This window comes from Dipodomys merriami, unplaced genomic scaffold (assembly GCF_024711535.1).
Source record: "Dipodomys merriami isolate MVZ:Mamm:240054 unplaced genomic scaffold, mDipMer1.0.p SCAF_174, whole genome shotgun sequence".
NCBI classification, from domain to species: domain Eukaryota; kingdom Metazoa; phylum Chordata; class Mammalia; order Rodentia; family Heteromyidae; genus Dipodomys; species Dipodomys merriami.
Window position 1 is genome coordinate 2,016,212 of NW_027203093.1, and position 19,228 is coordinate 2,035,439.

At 62.3% G+C, this 19,228-nt stretch overlaps 3 protein-coding genes across 4 annotated transcripts; 2 read left to right on the forward strand and 1 right to left on the reverse strand.

Moving 5' to 3' along the window:
• Nucleotides 1–361: 361 nt before the first annotated feature.
• Nucleotides 362–4,565, reverse strand: LOC138829609 (sharpin-like). 2 transcript variants are annotated; one of them, XM_070026027.1, is made up of 9 exons: nt 4,019–4,565; nt 3,454–3,643; nt 1,609–1,719; nt 1,389–1,530; nt 1,212–1,320; nt 982–1,135; nt 818–906; nt 577–702; nt 362–507 (listed from the first exon to the last, which is right to left on the reverse strand). In XM_070026027.1, the coding sequence occupies exons 1-8, from the start codon at nt 4,211–4,213 to the stop codon at nt 613–615; spliced, it is 1,080 nt and encodes a 359-aa protein (XP_069882128.1). In that variant the 5' UTR covers nt 4,214–4,565; the 3' UTR covers nt 362–507; nt 577–612. The 2 variants fall into 2 exon arrangements, with proteins under 2 accessions (XP_069882128.1, XP_069882127.1); XM_070026026.1 differs by having other exon boundaries at nt 788–906.
• A 164-nt stretch (nt 4,566–4,729) lies between these two features.
• On the forward strand, nt 4,730–7,647 carry LOC138829610 (repressor of RNA polymerase III transcription MAF1 homolog). Its single transcript, XM_070026028.1, has 8 exons — nt 4,730–5,017; nt 5,718–5,841; nt 5,932–6,060; nt 6,136–6,301; nt 6,417–6,538; nt 6,620–6,739; nt 6,906–7,028; nt 7,172–7,647. The coding sequence occupies exons 2-8, from the start codon at nt 5,759–5,761 to the stop codon at nt 7,191–7,193; spliced, it is 765 nt and encodes a 254-aa protein (XP_069882129.1). The 5' UTR covers nt 4,730–5,017; nt 5,718–5,758; the 3' UTR covers nt 7,194–7,647.
• Nucleotides 7,648–7,723: 76 nt separating this feature from the next.
• On the forward strand, nt 7,724–16,307 carry LOC138829569 (WD repeat-containing protein 97-like). The gene is made up of 24 exons (XM_070025918.1): nt 7,724–7,922; nt 8,049–8,176; nt 8,298–8,923; nt 9,039–9,160; nt 9,368–10,067; nt 10,537–10,679; nt 10,752–10,988; nt 11,068–11,158; nt 11,448–11,580; nt 11,668–11,789; nt 11,974–12,034; nt 12,173–12,322; nt 12,405–12,662; nt 12,744–12,866; nt 12,942–13,025; nt 13,607–13,720; nt 13,807–14,019; nt 14,115–14,306; nt 14,418–14,615; nt 14,690–14,811; nt 14,890–15,052; nt 15,449–15,882; nt 15,962–16,023; nt 16,111–16,307. Exons 1-24 carry the CDS (start codon nt 7,793–7,795, stop codon nt 16,305–16,307), a joined length of 4,803 nt encoding a protein of 1,600 aa, XP_069882019.1. The 5' UTR covers nt 7,724–7,792.
• Nucleotides 16,308–19,228: the final 2,921 nt, after the last annotated feature.

The window sequence follows — 19,228 nt, forward strand, 5'->3', positions numbered from 1 at the left end:
CTGTGTGGACCTCCTTCGGTGGGGTCCTGGGGCTTGAACTCAGGGCCTGCCTACTGTCCCTGAGGCTTTTGCTCAAGGCCAGTGCTCTACCACTTGAGTTATAGCTCAAGTTTACTGGAGAGTTTACTGGAGATAAGTCTCGGATTTTCCTGCCTGGGCTGGCTTTGAACCACAATCCTCAGACCTCAGCCTCCTGAGTAGGGATTGCAGGTGTGAGCCACCAGTGCCTGCCTGAGTCCACTCTAGTAAGTACCTAAGCCGGTGGGGGGGGGGAATCCATCTGCTGACGAAGACCTTGTCTCATTCCCAAGCCCTGGCAGCTGAGGCCCTGCATAGAGACACAGAGAAGGGGACACCAGGCTGGCTTTTAAGTGTTTAATGACTGGCTGTTACAGCCTACACCCCGTCCCTGGTGGCTCTGTCCTCAGCAAGCAGTTGGTAGAGATCCCTTAGTTTCAGGAGGTAGTCCTGGGACTTGGGCCTTTGAAAGGTTTCTGTTCTCATAACCTGGGGGTCAGGGAGACAGGTCATTCATGCTGGTCTGTCCTGTTCCCCCACCCATGCTGCCTCTCATACCTGTGGCTCATTGGTGGGGTCTGCAGGGAGGGCGTCCTAAGCACCCGGCTTCTGGGTGCTGCACATCTCACAGCCAGGACGGCTTGGGGCATTGATGAATGTGCAAGAAGGACATGGCCAGCCAGGCTAGAGGAACAGGGGAGATGTTGCTTCCCTGCTCCCACAGCTGCCTAGGCCTTCCCCTCCCCCGCAGCTCTGGTCCCCTACCCACCTGAAGGGGACTGGGGAGGCTGGGACTCACTGGCTTGGGGGCAGAGGGCAGCCCTGCTGGCTGGGGAAACAAGCATCTTGGTTCTTCGTCCATCTTCTGAGAGTGTTGAGTACCGCCTCCTATGGCAGAGGAGGCGGCTCAGGGCTGTCTCAGGTTGCACCCCACTCACCTCCTGCTCCCTATCAAGAACTGACCTGGGGCTTCTCGGGGGACTGAGAGCAAGTAGAGATAGGCAGGGTCTCCATCCTGCCGGACCCCATAGGAAGCAAGGCTACGCTCAGGCATACAGAGACACTGCCCAATGATCCAGCGCTGCACAGCTGGTGGGAAACCAAATTCCGAGAACACCTGCGGCCAAAGGACCAGGCTAGACAGTGGCACTGGACTCCCTCCTCCCCATGTGGGCTCTGAAGTCCATGCTTACCTGCTCCTGAAGAGCTGCGATGGTGCAGTGGGGGTGGATCTCCAGTGAAATGTGGGCGGGAGAGGCAGAGGACGCAGCAGATGTGGCATCCTCAACCGTTACTTGCAGCCTGGGTGAGAGTGTAGGTCAGGGTTGCACAGGCAGCCGGAGGGTGGGGTGAGGAGGGCCAGGCCTCACCTGATGGGACCGGGTGGGAAGCAGGTTTCCAGGAGCTGGATACTGAGAGCCACCTGACGCTGGGCCAGGATCGCTGCCACCTGGGCTGCCCCTTTCTGGTCCCCACCTGCAACAGCTTGGGCCAAGCGCTTGGCCAGCTCTTCTACAGGGGGAGGGGAGGGAAGTGTCACAGCCAGACAGCAGCCACTCTAACCCGCGCCCCCCAGCTGCCTTCCCCTACCTTTTTCAGCCAATTCTCCAGAGCTCTGGGGAAGGTCCACCTTGAGGAGTTGGGACACTGTGGGTGTTGGGCACTTCTCTGCACCCAGGGCTAGGGCTGGACTGCCACTGCCTAAGAAGGAAGATGTGGAGTTGGCTGCCAGCCTCCACCCAGACCTCTCCCAGGCCTCACTCCTCATTTGTCTGCAGGCTGTATTTCCAGGCGAAGGCTTCCCCTCCCAGCTTGGCCTTCAGAGCTCCTGCCTGACTTCTTTGGTGCAGAAGCTACAATTTTTGGCAAAGTGAACCTGGAGTCGTCCTAAACCTTTCTGGTGCCTGGCCCTACCTGTGCCCCATCTCCACAAAGCAGATCCAATAATAGGTCTGCAGTGGGTGACCTCTCCCTTGGTGTCCTGAAGGATCCCTGTTCTCCTGGTCCCCCTTCTGCAGAGAATACATTTGTAGTGCCTGTCCTGGACCTCTGGACCACTTCCTCTACCCCACACTCGAGCCCAGCAGTGCAACAAGGGGTCTCCAACCAGTGCTGACGCAGCTCCTGCAGCACCCTCAACAGTCTCCCCACTATAAGTAGAACCCTCTAAACACTGGTGCTGTACCTGTGCCCTAAAGATTGCTGCACAGATCTCTCAGGGCTGTGTATGTACACTGGTTCTGGGGTTTGAACTCAGGGCCTGGACACTGTCCCTTAGCTGAATTCATTCAGGCTAGCACTCTGCCTGCCACTTGAACACAGCTTGCTTCCAGCATTTTGGTGGTTTTGTCCAGTTGGACATAAGACTCTCACAGACTTTCCTGTCCAGGCTGGCTTTGAACTACGATCCTCAGCTCTCGGCCACCTGAGTAGCTAGGATTATAGGAGTAAGCACCTGCTTGCTTCTTACCCAAGGTGTTCCTTTGCCACCCTACTATTTTAAGTAGCATTCCTCTCTGCTAACATTCTTTCTGTTTTTTTGTTTTTTTGGGTCCGGTCGTGGGGCCTGAATTCTTGGGCCTGGGCGCTGTCCCTCAGCTCTTCAGCTCAAGGCTAGCACTCTATCACTTCAGCCACAGCGCCACTTCCGGCTTTTTTCTTTTTTCTTATGTGGTGTTGAGAAATTGAACCCAGGGTCTCATGCATGCAAGGCACATGCTCTACCATTGAGCCACCTTCCCAGCCCCCCTGCTAATATTCGTAGATCTCATTTTCACCATTTAACTGAAACTTATAGAAATATAAGCTCCAAGAGGATGGAAATTTGAGATTCTGTCCATGTTAAAGTGCTCAGTACAGAGCAGTGGCCAAGTACAAATGTTTTGTGGATAAATTACTGAAATAAGCCTCCTTTTACGACACTGAGCTTCCTGGGGCTAGCTTTCCTACCCTCCTCCTGGAGCACTGTCTTTATTTATGCCAGGCCCTCTCTATACTTCTGGTTTATCTCTCCAGAGTCCCTAGCACCTCATGCCCCCCACTAATGGGACCTATGTAGGACCCCTGCACTACCTGGTACTCTCCTCCTCAATCATGACCACTGACTCATGTAGATAGTAGCCTCTTCCTTGGTGCCCTGAAACTCTCCTGAGAACCTCTGGAAGCATCCTTTTAGTCATACCTGCACCACCTCATTATGACTGCAGAGATTCCTGTCTTAAAGTAGCGCAGACCTGAGCCTGCCCTGAACACCCTCTTCTGAACGCATTCATCTTCTCACCCTGGGCCTGCTTGCTCTTCCTTTTCATCATTGTCTGATATTCCAGGCGCTAGCTCCTCAACCTCTAATCTGTCCACTTTCACCCTCCTGGAAGCCTTCCCAGATGCCCAGCTTGTCCCATCTCTGTCTCCAGCCACGGTTACTCCAGATGAGACCTCCTTCCAGGGCACTACCATTCTGTCCCTCCGCGGTGGCACCTTGCACCAGGGCTGCCCACCGCTGAGCTTCCTGAGGGCTGAGGAACTGCAGGCTGAGGGGTCCGGGTGCTCCTGGAGGCTGCAGTTCATGCTGGCTGGGGCCACGGACCGTGTAGGAGACAGACTCCAAGGGCCACTCCAAGCCGACCTAGAGCGCAGGAGTCCAAGGTCAGTGTTCTTCACTGTAAACAGTGAGATGGCTTTTTGGGGGTGGGGCTGTCTCAGACGTTTCGCTCAAGGCCAGCGCTCTACCGCTTGAGCCAAGCTCCACTTCCGGTTTTCTGGTGGTTCATTGCAGGTGAGAGTCTCACGGACTTTCCTGCCCGGGCTGGCTGTGAACCGCGACCCTCAGATCTCAGCCTCCTGAGTAGCTGGGATGACAGGCGTGAGCCACGGCGCCCGGCTCCGATTCCCTAAGCTTTCACGCTACCATCTTGCCAAGTCCTCACAAAAACTGCCCCGCCGGTGCACGCGTGACAGGCCGGGTCGCCGCTGGCCCCGGCTCCGGCCCCGCCCTACTCACCCCGGCTCCCGACCCCAGCAGCTCCAGGCGGAAGCGCCCGGGCCGCTCCGGGTCCGCGCTCAGCTGCAGCCTCCGAAGCTGCGCCTCCACTGCGGGCCCGGCACCCAGCGGCCGCACCGCGGCGTGCGCAGCCCCGAGCACCGCCGCGGGGCCCGAGCCCGCGGGCGCCGCCGCCCCGCCCGCCGGCGGCGCCATCTCAGCTCCTGCGGGGTCCAGACTCCCGGACGGCTTCCGCGAGCCCGGGCGGCGCAGCACTTCCGCCGGCCAGAAAGCGGGGCCCCGAGCCCGGGTTCCGGGCGGGACGCGCGCAGCCGGCGCCCGACCCTCCCGCGGCGTCCGGGGACGGGCACTGCCCGGCCGCGCTGGGGCCACTCGGCTACGGCCGGAGCAAGCCTCGGCCCGGCGCGCGCGCCCCGGCTCTCCCCACCGGCCTTGGCTTTGGGAAAATCCGCGACCCTGGAGGCGGGGGCTCGAGGCGTTGGCCAATGAGCGTCAGGAGAGTGGGCGGGCTCGTACGCCCGGAGAATGACAGACACGCGTTCTAGCCAGCAGGAATGGGAGATGGGCCTGAGTGGCGGGGAGCGCGTCCAATGGCTGCTCTCTCTCTGGTTGTCTTGGTTGGAGCGGGCCATTCACAGGCGTGGGGCCGGGCCTGGCCGCCGCTTGTTGTTGTCCGGCTGGGGGAGGCGGAGGTCGCTGGTTCGCTTGCTGGCGGGTGTGATCGGTAGCGGCCCGCGGCAAGGTGGTCGCGAGAGCGGGCGCGGTGCAGGGGGACGAGGCTATGTCGCGGTGGCAGCCCGGAGGGGCCGGCAGGGCCGGGAGTAACGGGACGTCGCTGCGGAGCTTCTTCCCCCGGATACAGCGCGGCCCGAGCGGAGGCCGCGGCGCCGCCCTGCGGTCCTGAGGAGCTCGCGCCGCGCCGAGACCGTCCCGCCTTCTCCGCGGCCCCGTCGCCCGGCGATCGGGCCGGCCCAGCCCTATCCGGCCCAGCCCAAGCAGGTGGGTGTCCACTCGGTCCCGCGCCGTCTCGGGCTGCCGGAACCACAGCCCCCGGCAGGCCTCGCGCCGGCACGCTGCCTCTTGGGACTTGTAGTTTCGTCACGGCCCGATGGGATCCTGTGACCCCGCGAACTGGTTCCCGGGATTTGTAGTTCCTTCGCGCTTCGGCCGGTGCCCCTTGTCCGGCTGGTGGACCCAGCAGCGAGCAAGTGGAGCCCGGCCCTCCCTCCGCTCTTCCGGGTCTGAGGGACCTAGGCGTCCTTGCAGTAGAACAGAGAAGCTTGCGGTTCTCTCCCCCTTTTGCCAAGAGCAGCCCCTAGAACAGGGGGGAGCGCCGCCCGTCCAGGGGCCGCCGTGCCCGCTCCCGGGTGTGCCAGTTCCTGAAGCAGAATGCGGCCTCTCACCCTGGCCCGCCGCCCGCCGCTTGTTGGTGGCATGGTTCTCTTCTTCCGGGGGGGGGGGGCGAGGGCTAGGTTGGGGCGCAGCCTGGCGCGCAGGCTCGCGAGGTGGCGGAGGTGTGGTTGAGATGGAGCCTGGACTTGCCGCCTTCAGGTCATGGAATCTCATCTCCTTGCCAGCTGGGTGTTTGGCAGGTAGGGAAAGGAGAAGAGCGGTGTGAAGCCTGGTCTCAGGCCAGACTCGATGCACGGGGATCAGCTGGCAGGGTAGACACCCATGGCGTGGCTTCCCACATCCTCAGGCAGCGCTCCGTGCTCAGAAGCACAGCTCCTCTCCAAGGACATGAAGCTGTTGGAAAACTCCAGCTTCGAGGCCATCAACTCACAGCTGACTGTGGAGACTGGAGACGCCCACATCATTGGCAGGTGACGGAAGCTCCAGGGGTTGGTGTCTCAGAGGTCATTGCTCTGGCCTCTGGGTAGAGAATGCGTCATGGTTCTGCTTGCTACCCACAGGATTGAAAGCTACTCATGTAAGATGGCCGGAGACGATAAACACATGTTCAAGCAGTTCTGCCAGGAAGGCCAGCCCCACGTGCTGGAGGCGCTGTCCCCACCACAGACGTCTGGCCTTAGCCCGAGCAGGTGAGCTGAGGTGGGGTCTGCCCTGTCAGAGTTGTGTGGGATGGTGGGCTTGGCTGATGGTTTGTCTCTGCGCAGACTGAGTAAGAGTCAGGGAGGTGAAGATGACAGCCCCCTCAGCGACAAGTGCAGCCGCAAGACCCTCTTCTACCTGATCGCTACGCTCAACGAGTCCTTCCGGCCCGACTATGACTTCAGCGCAGCCCGAAGCCATGAGTTCAGCCGGGAGCCCAGTCTGAGCTGGGTAAGGGTTGTATGAAGGGGCCTCTGCCCACTCTCACTTTCTGTGGTTCCTGGGCTCCATCTAGTCCATCCCTGCTGTCCTGGACTCTGGTCAGCCCAACTGTGTCCTGTCCTAGGTGGTCAATGCAGTCAACTGCAGCCTGTTCTCCGCTGTTCGGGAGGATTTCAAGGCCCTCAAGCCACAGCTATGGAATGCAGTGGATGAGGAGATCTGCCTTGCTGAGTGTGACATTTACAGGTGTGCTGGCTTCTGTAGATGCTCCCCCAGGTCAGTGTGAGACCCTGGGGTCCTCACACTGCTGTTCTTTACACCCCTCAGCTATAACCCAGACCTGGACTCGGACCCTTTTGGGGAGGATGGTAGCCTCTGGTCCTTCAACTATTTCTTCTACAACAAGCGGCTCAAGCGAATTGTCTTCTTCAGCTGCCGCTCCATCAGGTCGGTATTACCCACCCCCTCCCCAGCTCCTGGTTAGGCCCAAGCCATTCTTCACCCATGCCCATCTGCTCTCAGCGTTACTCTGCCCAGCGTCCTTGGCAGTATAAGTCCAGCAGCAGGCCTGGGAGGGGTGGTCCTGAGACCAATTTCTCCAACCCCCACCCAGTGGTTCCACGTACACGCCCTCGGAGGCAGGCAACACACTGGACATGGAACTAGGGGAGGAAGAAAGCGGAGGCCGAGGCAGTGAGGTTGGGGCCGAGGAGACCAACACCATGGAAGAGGACAGGTATGTGATGGTGGTGGCTCCAGTCCCAGGAGCCTGGGAGGGGGGTTGAGGGAGTTGGGACAGGTCAGGTGCCCCTCTGCCTGATCTCCTGGGCTCCTGGGTGGTAGCTCCTTAAGGCCTGCTGTGTGCCCACCTCTGCCCAGGGTCCCGGTGATGTGCATGTGACCAGGAGCCGCGGAGGTCCCAGCTTCATCCAGCTTCAACCAGTACCTGGACCTGCTCACCTGAGGGCTGCCAGGGTCTGCCTGCTGCTGGCCGTACCCTGGAACTGCCAGTTTTGGCACTGCCCAAGGCCACACCTGCCTAGCCTTTTGGCTCCAGCCTGTGGGTGTCCACTCACCCCCCCCCCCACACACACACAGGCTCCTACTGCCCATGCTGTGACTGGACTAGACTGAGCAGGGCCTGGTGGGAAAAGTGACCACCCGCCCAAACAGACTGCCACAGGCAGGGACAGCTGGACCACAGAGTTTATTTTTGTATTTCCTACTGGGCCTGTACACTCCAGCTGCAAGGGACCCTGGTGCCTGCCTGCCCCCACCTCGCCTGGTGGGCCACGTGCACTGAGTGTCACTTTGCTGCAGCTCATCTGTTTCCAATAAAAGTTTCTGTGATTCAACTGTGGACCTGGATGGTGTGGGGGCGGGGCCTGCGGGGGGCGGGGCCTTTAGGGGGCGGGGCTGCGGCATCGGTGTCCTAGCAACTGCCTGGGCCTCGAGGCCTGTAAGTCCCAACAGCTGTTGGGCGCCTACAGCGCGGCGGAAATGGAGGCAGAATCGTTGGACGCAAGCCGCAGCTATAAAGCGGAAGTTGGCGATCTGATCCCGGACTCAGACTTGTATGATGCGGACGTCTACGATGTCCCAGTCGCTGGGCTTCTCTCCGAAAAGAGCGGTGAGGGGACCGGCCTGCGCGGGGGCGCACGCAGCCGGGGCAGCCTTCCGGGCTGCGGCCAGCGGAGGCCCCGGGCTGGCCTCGGGGCGGGCCGGCCTCGGTGACGGCTGCCCCCGCTGCCCGCAGAGTCCTGGTCCTCGGAGCCCGGGGTTCCGCAGCTCCGCCTCAGGAGCCGGCGAGGTCGGGCCCGGTCCCTGCGCGCCCGCCACCTGTGGCTGACCCTGCGCGCACAGCTCCGCGAAGCGGTGGAAAAGGTGCGTGGGCCGGCCTGCACGGGGGGCCTCTCCCCCGGGCTCCCCCCGGGTCCCTCGGGCTCCCCCCGGGCTCCCCCGGCCCGGCCGCCCTCTGACGGCCGCTCTGCCGCTCTGGCCCCAGGAGAAGAAGGAGGAGATGCAGGTCGCTCGCCTGGCGCACGGGCTGGAGCCGCTGCGCCACCTGGAGGTGGCGGCCGGGCTGTGCTCCGTGGCTCAGGACAAGGCGGCCCGGCGCTTCGTGGTGCTGGACCGCGCCGGCTGGCTGCACCTGCACACCAGGGACGGCTGGGCGCAGGGGAAGCTGCAGGCCCCCGTGCCGCTGGCGGGGCTGGTGGCAGTGCCCCCCCCTCTGGGTGCAGTGGGCCGCTTCATAGGCTGGGGCCCGGCTGCGCTGGCCATCCTGAGGCCGGACCTCAGCCTGCTGTGGCTGAGCCACTCACACGTGGACGGGGCGCTGGGCAGTGAGCCCACCTGCTGCCTGCCAGTGCCCAGTCTTGGGCTGCTGCTGGTGGTTGAGGTGGGCGGCAGCCTGACACTGTGGAAGTTCCGCTCCGGGGGCCGCCGCCTGGTGCCTCACAGGTCGCCCCTGCAGCTGCCGCAGAGCCTGAGCGAGACATTCAGGCGTCTGGCTCTGGGGCCTCCGGACCTCCACAGCCAGTACTGCTTCGCGGTCTATGGCTCCACGGTGCTCACCTTTGATCTGGACGCCTGGGCTCTGGTCAATGTGTGCCAGAATCTGCACAAAACGTGAGCAAAACTAGGGCACGGAGGGACTTGAGATAGGTCCTCTGAGGAGAGCCAGTGGGGAACACACGGGGGCCACGCTGCGTCCACACAGCCGCTCCATCTCCCTCACCCCTAGAACCATCTTGGACCTGGTTTACTGCAAGGAGATACGGGCTGTGGTGACTGCCTCCCGGGACAGCACAGTGAAGGTGTGGGAGGCGGACTGGCAGATCCGGATGGTGTTCGTGGGTCACACAGGTGCGCCAGATGCTGGCAGCTCTGGTGGTGCCTTCTCTCCACACCCGTACACACCTCTTGGAGTCCTCTGGGCTGTCTAGGCCCTCCGCCGGCCAGGCTGTGGGTGTGTGTGCACGTGGACTGCATGCATGCACGTGTGTGTGCTGCTTCCCGGGCACACAGCTCCCTCTCCCTTGGTCCTTGCTATGACCAGCTTGTCTCCTGCAGGCCCAGTCACGGCTATGGCCCTGCTACCAAACACCAGCCTGCTGCTGTCAGCCTCGCAGGACAGGACGCTGCGGACATGGAACCTGCAGACTGCAGAGCAGGTGGGCGAGGCGGCGCTGGACCACTGGGGCCGGGAGGAGCACGCGGAGCCGGCCGACTGCCTGCTGCCGCCCATAGGTCCTGGCTGGCCGGTGCTCTCACTGTGCCCCACCGGCGTGGACCTGTGGATCCTCCGCGACCTCTACTCGCCCTTGGCGCAGCTGCCTGCACCGGTGCTCCACCTGCAGGTGGCGCCCACGCTGCCCGCCCCGTCTCAGCCGCCCCTGCCCATGCGCTTGGTGTGTGCCTGCGCCGACGGGTTGGTGTGCCTGGTGTCAGTGGTGACCGGGAGGATGGTGAGCGCCCTGCCGCTGGGGCCCGAGGACCGCGCGGCCGCCGTGGCCTACTGCCTGCCGCGGGAGGCGCTGTGGCTGCTGACGCACGAGGGGCACCTGATCCGCGCCAACGCCGCCCGCAGCCCCATGGAGGTGCTGCACCGGCACCACCCGCCGCCGCGGCCCGCGCCGCAGCCCTGCGCCCTGCACCTCTACAGCCACCTCCTGGACGCGGCTGGCGCCGCCACCTGCTGGGAGACCGTGCGCCAGCACCGGGGGGACATGAGCTGCGGGGCTGTCACCTGGGCCTGGAGGAACAAGAACAGGTGGGAGCGCATGCCCGGCCAGGCCAGGCCATGGAGGGCCGTGGAAGGCCGTGGAGGGCCGTGGAAGGCCGTGGAGGGCTGTGGAGGGCCGTGGAGGGCCGGGCCAGGCCGTGGAAGGCCATGGAGGGCCATGGAGAGGAAGGCCGTGGAGGGCCGTGGAGGGGAAGGCCGTGGAGGGCCATGGAGGGCCAGGCCATGGAGGGCCATGGAAGGCCATGGAGGGGAAGGCCGTGGAGGGCCAGGCCATGGAGGGCCGTGGAGGGCTAGGCCATGGAGGGCCGTGGAGGGCCAGGCCATGGAGGGCCGTGGAGGGGAAGGCCGTGGAGGGCCATGTAGGGCCAGGCCATGAAGGGCCGTGGAGGGCCAGGCTATGGAGGGCCGTGGAGGGCCAGGCCAGGCTGTGGAGGGCCGTGGAGGGCCAGGCAGCACCCCCCACTGCCCAGCCCCTGCCTCGGTGCACTGCCCACAGGTACCTCCCGGTGCTGGGGCACACAGACGGCACGCTGTCGGTGCTCCACCTGCGCACCTCCAAGACTGTCTTCCGCACGGAGGCGCACAGCCCGGGCCCTGTCACCGCCATCGCGTCCACCTGGAACAGCATTGTGTCTTCAGGTCAGTGCCTCCCGCTCCTGAGCCAGCCCACAGCCACCCCCACTGCGCCTGACCCCCAGCCCGCGCCCCCAGGCGGAGATCTGACGGTGAAGATGTGGCGCGTGTTCCCCTACGCCGAGGAGAGCCTGAGCCTGCTGCGTATCTTCTCCTGCTGCCACCCGGCTGTGGTGCTCTGCGCGCTGGGCAAACGCATCACCGTGGGCTTCGAGGATCCCGAGAGCGCCACCTATGGCCTGGTGCAGTATGGCCTGGCCGACAGCCCACGCTGCGACCACCAGCCCCAGGACGACCCTCAGGACCACATCACTGGTAAGGGGGAGGAGCCGGGGGGATGCGGAGGAGGGACCCCCATCCTCTCCAGGCCCCCGACCCTGAGCACCACCGCCAGGCCTGTGCTGCTGTCCCACGCTCAAGCTGTATGCCTGCTCCAGCCTGGACCGCACCATTCGCATCTGGACTGGGGAGAATCAACTGTTACGGTGGGCAGGGGAGACGCAGGGGGGACCACCCACTGCCCTGGGCAGGGGAGACGCAGGGGGGACCACCCGCCGCCCTGGGCAGGGGAGACGCAGGGGGCAGGGGGACCACCCGCTGCCCTGGGCAGGGGGGAACCACCCGCTGTAGTGGGCAGGGCCCCGGGCGGCAAGCGGGGCAGCCCCTCGGGGATTCCCAACCTCTTTCCCACCAGGACCCAGTGGTTGGACTGGGGGTGGGGACAGGACTGCCGCTGCCTCGGTTTCCCACTCTGAAGCAGGGTCTGGACTCCAGGCTCCTGCAGCTGGATAGTGCCCCTCAGGCTCTGGCCTTCTGCAGCGATGGTGGCGACCTGGTGCTGGCGCTGGGCTCCCGCCTCTGCCTGGTGTCCCACAGCCTCTACCTACCCACATCCTATCTGGTTAAGGTGTGTGGTGGGGTGAGGGCGGGCGAAGTGGGGCTGCTGCCCCGATAGGTCCCTTATGCTGGAGCCCCTGCTCCTCTCCCTTCGCAGAAGCTGTGCCAGATGTCCCCGAGTGTGGTAGATGACCCTCCGCTGCCGCTGAGCAGCCAGCAGTCGCTGACAGACGCCCAGCTGCAGACGCTCTCTGACCTGCAGGAGAAAGCCAGCCTCAGGTCTCTAGGCTGTCAGCCCTGCTCACGGGGAGGCCCCACCCCTGGACTGGACTGGCTCTGTCCCCCAGCACAAGGGCTCGGGACTCTGGGGCTCCCGTCCTGCGCTGGCACCCCTCCTCGGGCTGGTCCTGTCCCGCTGGCAGTGCTCCCCAGCACCCCACCTGTGCGTGTCACCTGTCCGCAGTGCGGCCCTGTCCTTCATCCACCTCCAGACACCAACGCTTGAGCAGCCAGTGTCGAAGGAGGTGGGTGGGCAGGCCCTGCCTCCTCGCCACTCCAGGCCCCGGCCGCAATCCTCGAGTCCCTGGGCGGCCCTGGGACCCCCTGGGCAGCACAGAGCAAGTCTCAAAGAAGCCCAGCCTGATCTCGCATACCCACTGCAGGATTTACAGGCCCTGCTGGCCCGGGACAAGGACCTGCAGCAGTTACAGCGGGGGCTACTGGCCTCCGCAGCCCAGCCTCCTCTCTCCTTGAAGCAACAGCAAGAAGCTTTTAACAATTACCTGTGTCTGATCTACGGCCGTGGCCTGGCGGTGGGTGTAGGGCCAGACCCTGCCCTGACCCTGGGCTCCCCCTCACCCCAGGCCTCACAGAGCCCCCTCCTGCCTTCCCCAGGGCATGCTGTCCAGAAAGGAAGACCATCAAAAGGACACCTTAGACACCACCATGGCCAGAGAGCTGGAGGACAAGTACACCACAGCCAGGGCCGCCTCCTGTGCCAAGCAGTCTGCAGTCAGCAGCGAATCCCAGACATTGCCCACACCCCCAGTCCCTCAGGCCTTAGGAGCCCTGGACCAGCGCTCTGCCCACCCTCCTCCAGTTTCCTTGCCCATTCCACCCGTCGGGCAGAGGGTGCACAGCAAAGCCTCCGAGGTAAGACCTCCTTTCCCTCCCAGGCCTGTGCCTGACTTCATAGCGCCTGCCTCTGCTCCCTGTAACTCTGCTGCGCCCTAGCTCCTGGCCAGATCCTCCCTGAGTTGTGTCCTGGGTCTTAGTCTGGACCTGCAGCTGAAGTCAGACAAGCTCCAAGGGAAGATGACCACGGTGGTGGGTGTGCCGCCGTCCCCGCAGCAGAAGGTGAGCGGCCACACGGGCGGGCATCCCCTGCCCAGGCCAGCTGCTCCTTCTGCTCTGAGCCCCTCCCTTCCCCAGGCCCCACGGTTGCCACATAAACGGCGCAAGGAATCACTCTCAAAGCTCAAAGGCTTCTTTCCCGCCACCACAGAACCCTACAAGGTGAGACCCCCGTCCCGCTCTCCCAGAGCAGTCCCCTTCCAGGGTTACTCTTCCTGCATGCCCCATCTCCCTTCCCCAAAACCTGTGTGTTCAATAACCCCCAAGGCTCATACCTGCCTGCAGCCCGGACAGCCAAGCGGCAGGTCCCTGCGTCCCCTCCCTGCCTGGCCCCAGTTCTGGTATGGCCACGTCTACAGGCATCGGCTCCTTGCTATCTCCTGAGCCAGGAGTCCCACACGCCCAGCTTTGCCTGCACATCCACCACGTGGCTCCTACGCGTCCCCAAGCCAGGGCTTGAGCTGCGTCCTCTGGAAAGCATGGGAGGGCTCAGGGCTCTCCACAGTCCAGCTCACCTGATTTTGGTCCTCATTTCCAGCCCGTGTCCCCTGGACTGCCCCCCCCCCACTTTGCTTTATAAGCTTGCCTGGCCCTCCTGTGTGGAGAGGGACTGGCAGCCCAGCCTGGTTCTTGGGAGCCTGGCAGGCAGAGCTGAGCCACTGGGGATGTGTGGCCCCGAGGGGCCCACGTGGGTGTCCCGGGCAGAGGGTCGGGCCCTCAGCCGGCCCTGGTGCTGCCTGCAGCGCCACCCACGGCCCATCAGCTTCCCCGGCTACGTGCCCAACTCGGTGGTGCTGCAGCGGATGTGGCTGTCTGAAGAGGTGACCATGGCCCACCTTGTCTCGGATAGACTTAAGGTACAGGCAGGGCGAGGGGTGGACAGAGGGTGCTCCGCTGGCCTCACAGCCGCCCAGACGCCTCCGCTGCCTTCTCCCGCCTGCAGTCCAGCCTGTACTCCCAGTGGCTGCGGCACCACCGGCACTCCCAGAACAGGTGGCGGCGGAGGCTGGCCCACTGGCTGTGTAGCATCCTCACAGGGAATGAGGAGGAAGAGGAGGAAGAGTCCAGGGACTGGGAGGAAGACCAAGACAAGCTGAAGTTTGACTGGTCTTCACCTTCTCTGGACCAGAAGCAACGTACTTCCGGGAAACCCAAGGTCCCAGCATGGCCGGCCGCCAGGGCGGGGGGGGGGGGGGGAGGGGACACCCCAGCCTGCGAAGCAGAGCCTGAGGCTGCTGCCGCTTGCCCTAGACTTCCCCGGACTTAAGCCTGAGGCCCAGGGGCTTCACAAAGGAGCCCAAGACCTCGCTCCCCCACCGCCACTCCCAGCACCACCAGGAGTACTCGCCCTGGGAACAGCGCTATGGGCATCTGCCAAAGTTCCTACAGTTTCTCGTTATGCAGAACTGGTTCAAAAAGCTGTTTCCCAACTTCACTCTGGAGGTTTGGGGGATCCTGGGAGGCTGAGAAGCCCAGGCTGGAGGTGGGTGGGGGGAGAGGAAGAGCCCACCTTTGGGCAGAGTGGGAGGCAGGGTCTCAGGACACTACCTGCAGGCCTACCCAGAGATGGGCACCGTGGAGGGCCTGGCCTCCGTGTTGGTGAACCTCCTGCTGGAGGCCTCCTGGGAGGACCGTGTGAAGATCCTACTCTCCCTGGCGAGACTGCTGCCTGACGTGACTGGGAGATTCCGTGAACGGCTGCGGAAGGTCCTCCTGCACCTGCTCAACCTGGACCCACCCCCCGGCTTCGAGGTGAGCCCCTGCGCGTGCGCGCCCCCCCCCCCCCACTGCCTCTGCCAGCCACAACCCTCCCTCCCTGTGCTCAGGACCAGATGCAGAAGCAGTTTGTGGTGCTGGCGCTGCAGCTGCTCCTGGCCTGCTCAGAGGACTGCAGAGACGTGGTTGTGGAGCTCATGTCCTACCTCCTCTGGTCTCCGGCCCGCTACCTGTGAGTCCTGCTCGGGTGAGGGCCTCTGCCAGCAAGGGAGGCCCAAGTTAAGTCACCGACCCCATGCACCTGTCCCAGGCCGGAGGTGAAGGAGCTGCTGCACAGGCTGGGCCTCCAGGACCCAAAGGACTTACTGTACGTAGAGATGCTGACCTGGGTCCGGAACCAAGACATCCGCTCCAAGGCTGTGGTGCGAACGTACTGCTGTCAGAAGCTTGATGACATCACCCAGCAGCTGGAGGTTTGGGAGTTAGGGCCAGGTGGCCTTCCCAGAGGGAGCTTCGCCCCTTCCCCAGAGCCCTGAGGAAGCACCAAGTGGGGCCCCAGGAATACCAGCTCATGCTCCGTGCCTCCATGTTTCTCCCGCTGCAGCTTCTCTCTGGATCTCCTTGTTAGGCTGAACTTCAGGCAGGCCGGAAGTCTGGAACCCGGTCAGGGCAGGGTACCCTCCAGGCGGGCCTAGGGCTCGGGCTCAGCCAAAAGGGAGTTCCAGCTCAGGAGGAACAAGGGTCCTTGCGCTCTTGGCTGCTCTTGGCCGCTCTTGGCCGTTCCTCCACAGACAGAGACCTTGAATGCACCTAGTTTTGTCCCTGGTGACGTGCCCGAGTCAAAGCTGTTGACATCTCTGTCCCTCCAGGAGTTGGTGCCACCCAGCGTGCAGGAAGCGGGCATCTTGAGGGTGGTCCCACAGGTCTCCGCACAGCTCTCTCCGGCTGAGCAGGCGATGCCAGACCCAGAGCAGGAGTTCTGGCGCATGCTGCTGCAGTTTCGTGCTGGACCAACCAGGAAAGAGCTTTCTGAGGTTCTGCAGGCCTTCTGCTCGGTGCCCATGCCTGCCGCCTCCGTCCTCCTTGAGCTTCCTAGTGTCCTCCTGCCACTCGAGAAGACCCTGTGGGCCTGCGCGCGGAAGCTGAACATGGGCCCCATCAATGTGCTCAGTTTGTTCTGCCAGCAGCAGTGGATGCAGCTGCAGAGCACCACGCAGGAGGCTGCGCTCCAGCCTCCGTTACCAGCCTCACCCGCAGACCAGCTGGTACCCAATACTGTGGTGCGACCGCCCCGGGCACGCTGGTGCGTTGGGAGAGGATGGGGGCGTGCTGCTGCCTGGGGCGGCCCGGCAGGACTCCCTGAGCTTGAACCCTCCCTCCAGGTTCCACCCTATCCTCCGGCTGCAGGAGACCAGCCCTCAGAGCTTGGGCATGAGACTGCGGGGTGAGTGGGCCCAGGGATGAAGAGTGGACGCGGTTCCCCGGCCCCCACACCCCAGCCTTGCCTTTGGCCTCACTGCTCTGCTTCCAGGCTCCTTCTGCCCCCACCACACCCGCAAGCTGGACGGCTCGATCCGGGTGCTGAAGCTGCCCCTGCCTCGGATAGACCTGCAGCCCTTCCCCCCGGGCTGGCCCAACCCCCCCCGGGCGCTGCCCCCCCTGCTCCTGCAGCCCACCCTGCAGCGGTACTTTCTGCCTGAGGATGCCGACCCTGACAGCTACCAATGATATGGCAGCGACCTCTGGTTCCCCCCCCCCCCCCCCCGAGCCTGGTGAGTCCCAACAGCAGGACCTGCCTCACTCTCAGCCAGGCACCCACCTGGAATAAAGCCCAGAGGCTTTCGCCAACATACCAGATGCTTCTTCCATCCTCCAGGCGAGGGCTCTCGGTGGGCGAGGGGGTACGGCTGCGGGTCGGAATAGGAAGCCCCTGCAGACAGTTAGCTGGCGGAACATGTGGAGTGGTCACTTCTGGTGCGGGACAGCACCTGGGACATGGTGACCACGGGGGAAGAGCAGTCCTTCCGGTGGAGGGACCACGTGTCTATAGAGAAGCACGTGTAGCAGTTACCCAATGGTAAGGAAGCAGACTGACCCTAGAGTACAAGTGGTCTTTGACTTCTGGCTTTTTCTGGTTAATTGAAGAGTCTCACTGACTTTCCTGCCCAAGCTAGCTTTGATCCACCATCAGACTCAGATCAGACTCCTGTGTACCTTCGTAGCTAGGATTATAGGCATGAGCCACTAGTGCCTAGTTCCATTCTAGCTTTTTTAGTTATCTGACTGTGTGTGTGTGTGTGTGTGTGTGTGTGTGTGTGTGTGTGTGTGTGTGTGTGTGTGTGTATTGTGTGCTTTTACTGAAAGAGGCTTAAAGTCAAGGCCTTGGCTTTTTTGGGGGAAGTGGGGGCTGAGTACTGTTCCTCAGCTCTTCAGCTTAAGGCAAGCACTCTACCACTTAAGCCACAGCACTACTTCCAGTTTTCTGGTGGTTTATTGGAGATAAGAGTGTCATGAGGAAGTGTCGCTATGGCTCAAGTGGTAGAGCGCTAACCTTGAGCTGAAGAGCGCAGGGACAGCGCCCAGGCCCAGAGTTCAAGCCCCACGACCGACCAAAAACAAAAACAAAAACAAAACAGGAGTGTCATGAACTTTCCTGCCCAGGCTGGCTTTGAACCATGATCCTCAGATCTCAGCCTCCTGAGTAGCTAGGATGATAGGCATGAGCCATAAGTGCCCAGCTTTGTGAGACTCTTATAACCAATTAACCACCAGAAAACCGTAAGTGGTGGTGTGGCTCGAATGGTAGAGCACTAGCTTTGAGATCAAGGACAGCACCCAGGCCTGGAGTTCAAACCCCATGACTGACCAAAAAAAAAAAAAATTCTCACAGGCTTTCTTGTGTAGGTTCAGCCTTCTGGGTAGCTAGGAGCCTAGTAGCATGAGCCATCAGAACCCAGCAAGAATGTTTTATGTGTGTGCCAGTATTGGGATCACAGCCATGAGCCTCTGACACCCAGCTGGCTTTCTAATTTTTTTCTTTTTAAAAACATTGTTGAGGAGCTGGGAAGGTGGCTCAGTGGTGGAGTGCTTGCCTTGCATGCATGAGGCCCTGGGTTTGATTCCTCAGCACCACATAAGCAAAAAGAAAAAAGGTGGAAGTGGCGCTGTGGCTCAAGTGGTAGAGCGCTAGCCTTGAGCTGAAGAGCTGAGGGACAGTGCCCAGGCCCAGAGTTCAGGCCCCATGACCGAACCCCCCCCCAAAAAAACCCCAAAAAACATTGTTTATTTTTTGTGCCCAGCCTGGGACTTGAACTCAGGGCTTGGGTGCTTTCCCTGAGCATTTTTGCTCCAGGCTAGCATTCTACCATTTGAACCACACCTCCACTTCTGCCTCTGTGTGTATATAGTTGGAGTTAAGAGTCTCAGACTTTCTTGCCAGGCTGGCTTCAAATTGTGATCCTCAGGTCTCAGCCTCCTGAGTACCTAGGATTATAGGTGTGAGCCACTAGCATCCAGCTAAAATCTATTTTTGTGTGTGTGCTGGTACTGGGGTTTGAGCTCAGGGTCTGGCCAGACCTTTAGCTTTTTCTTTTCAAAGCTAGTGTTCTAACACCTGAGCTACAACTCAACTACCATCTTGATGGTGATTAACTGGAAATAAAAGTCCCACAGACTTTAATGCATAGGCTGGTTTTGGATGGTGATTCTAAGATCTCAGCTTCCTGAGTAGTTAGGATGACAGGCGCCAGGCCAGCCACTGGTTCCTGGCTTGGGTACTGTAGTCTTTGTGTATGTGGGGCTGGGGGTGGGGGTTGTGGGGCTTAAACTCAGAGCCTGGGCACTGTCCCTGAACTCTTTTGCTCATGTGACTTTGAGCCTCATTGCTACTTCCAGGTACTGTAGTCTTATGAGATGTGGATAGGAAGAAGCAGTTCTTGCCAGGAGGGGACCAAGTCTCTTTTTTAGATAGAGACTGCCCAGGGAAAATTGCTCTGATGAAATGTTGCCAGACTTGTGCATGGTTGGAGAAAGAGCATTGCAGGCAGGAACAGTGCAGATGCCCAGAGCAGCCAGCCCTGTGTCTGGCCGGGAGTAAGTACATAAAATCGTTGGCTTTGGGTAAGTGCCTTCCTTTGCCTGGTGTAATGGAACTCAGTCGGCAAGAAACGGAGAAGTCACCTTCTGAGAGGTCGAATTGGGAGTCTTTGTTGGGGAGCCAGTCTGCGAAGACCTCAGCCCGGACCAAAGCTTGAACGAAGCTTTGTTTTTTTGGCCATGGGCCTGAGCTCTGGGCCCGGGGAAGCACTCTAGCGCCACGTCCGGCGTCTGGTGTTGGCTGCCGGGCTGGCGGTGGGCGCGACCCTCGGATCTCAGCTCGGGCGCCGCCGGCCGGTGACCGCCTTGGACCCGGCTGCGTGAGCGAGGTTCCGGGTCCGACCCTTGTCGCGGGCACGGCTCATGTCCAGCAGTCTGGCGCGGAGCCGGGCCCGTGGGCGGTCACCGCGGAGGCAGCGCGGGGCGGCCGCCGGCCCCCCCCCGCCCGCGGGGCCCAGCCGCGCCCGACCCCGCCCGCGACACGCGAGGGCCGCAGGCCCCGGCTCCGGAAGCCACGCCCCGCCGGGTTTGTCGCTCGTGACTGAGGTCCGCGG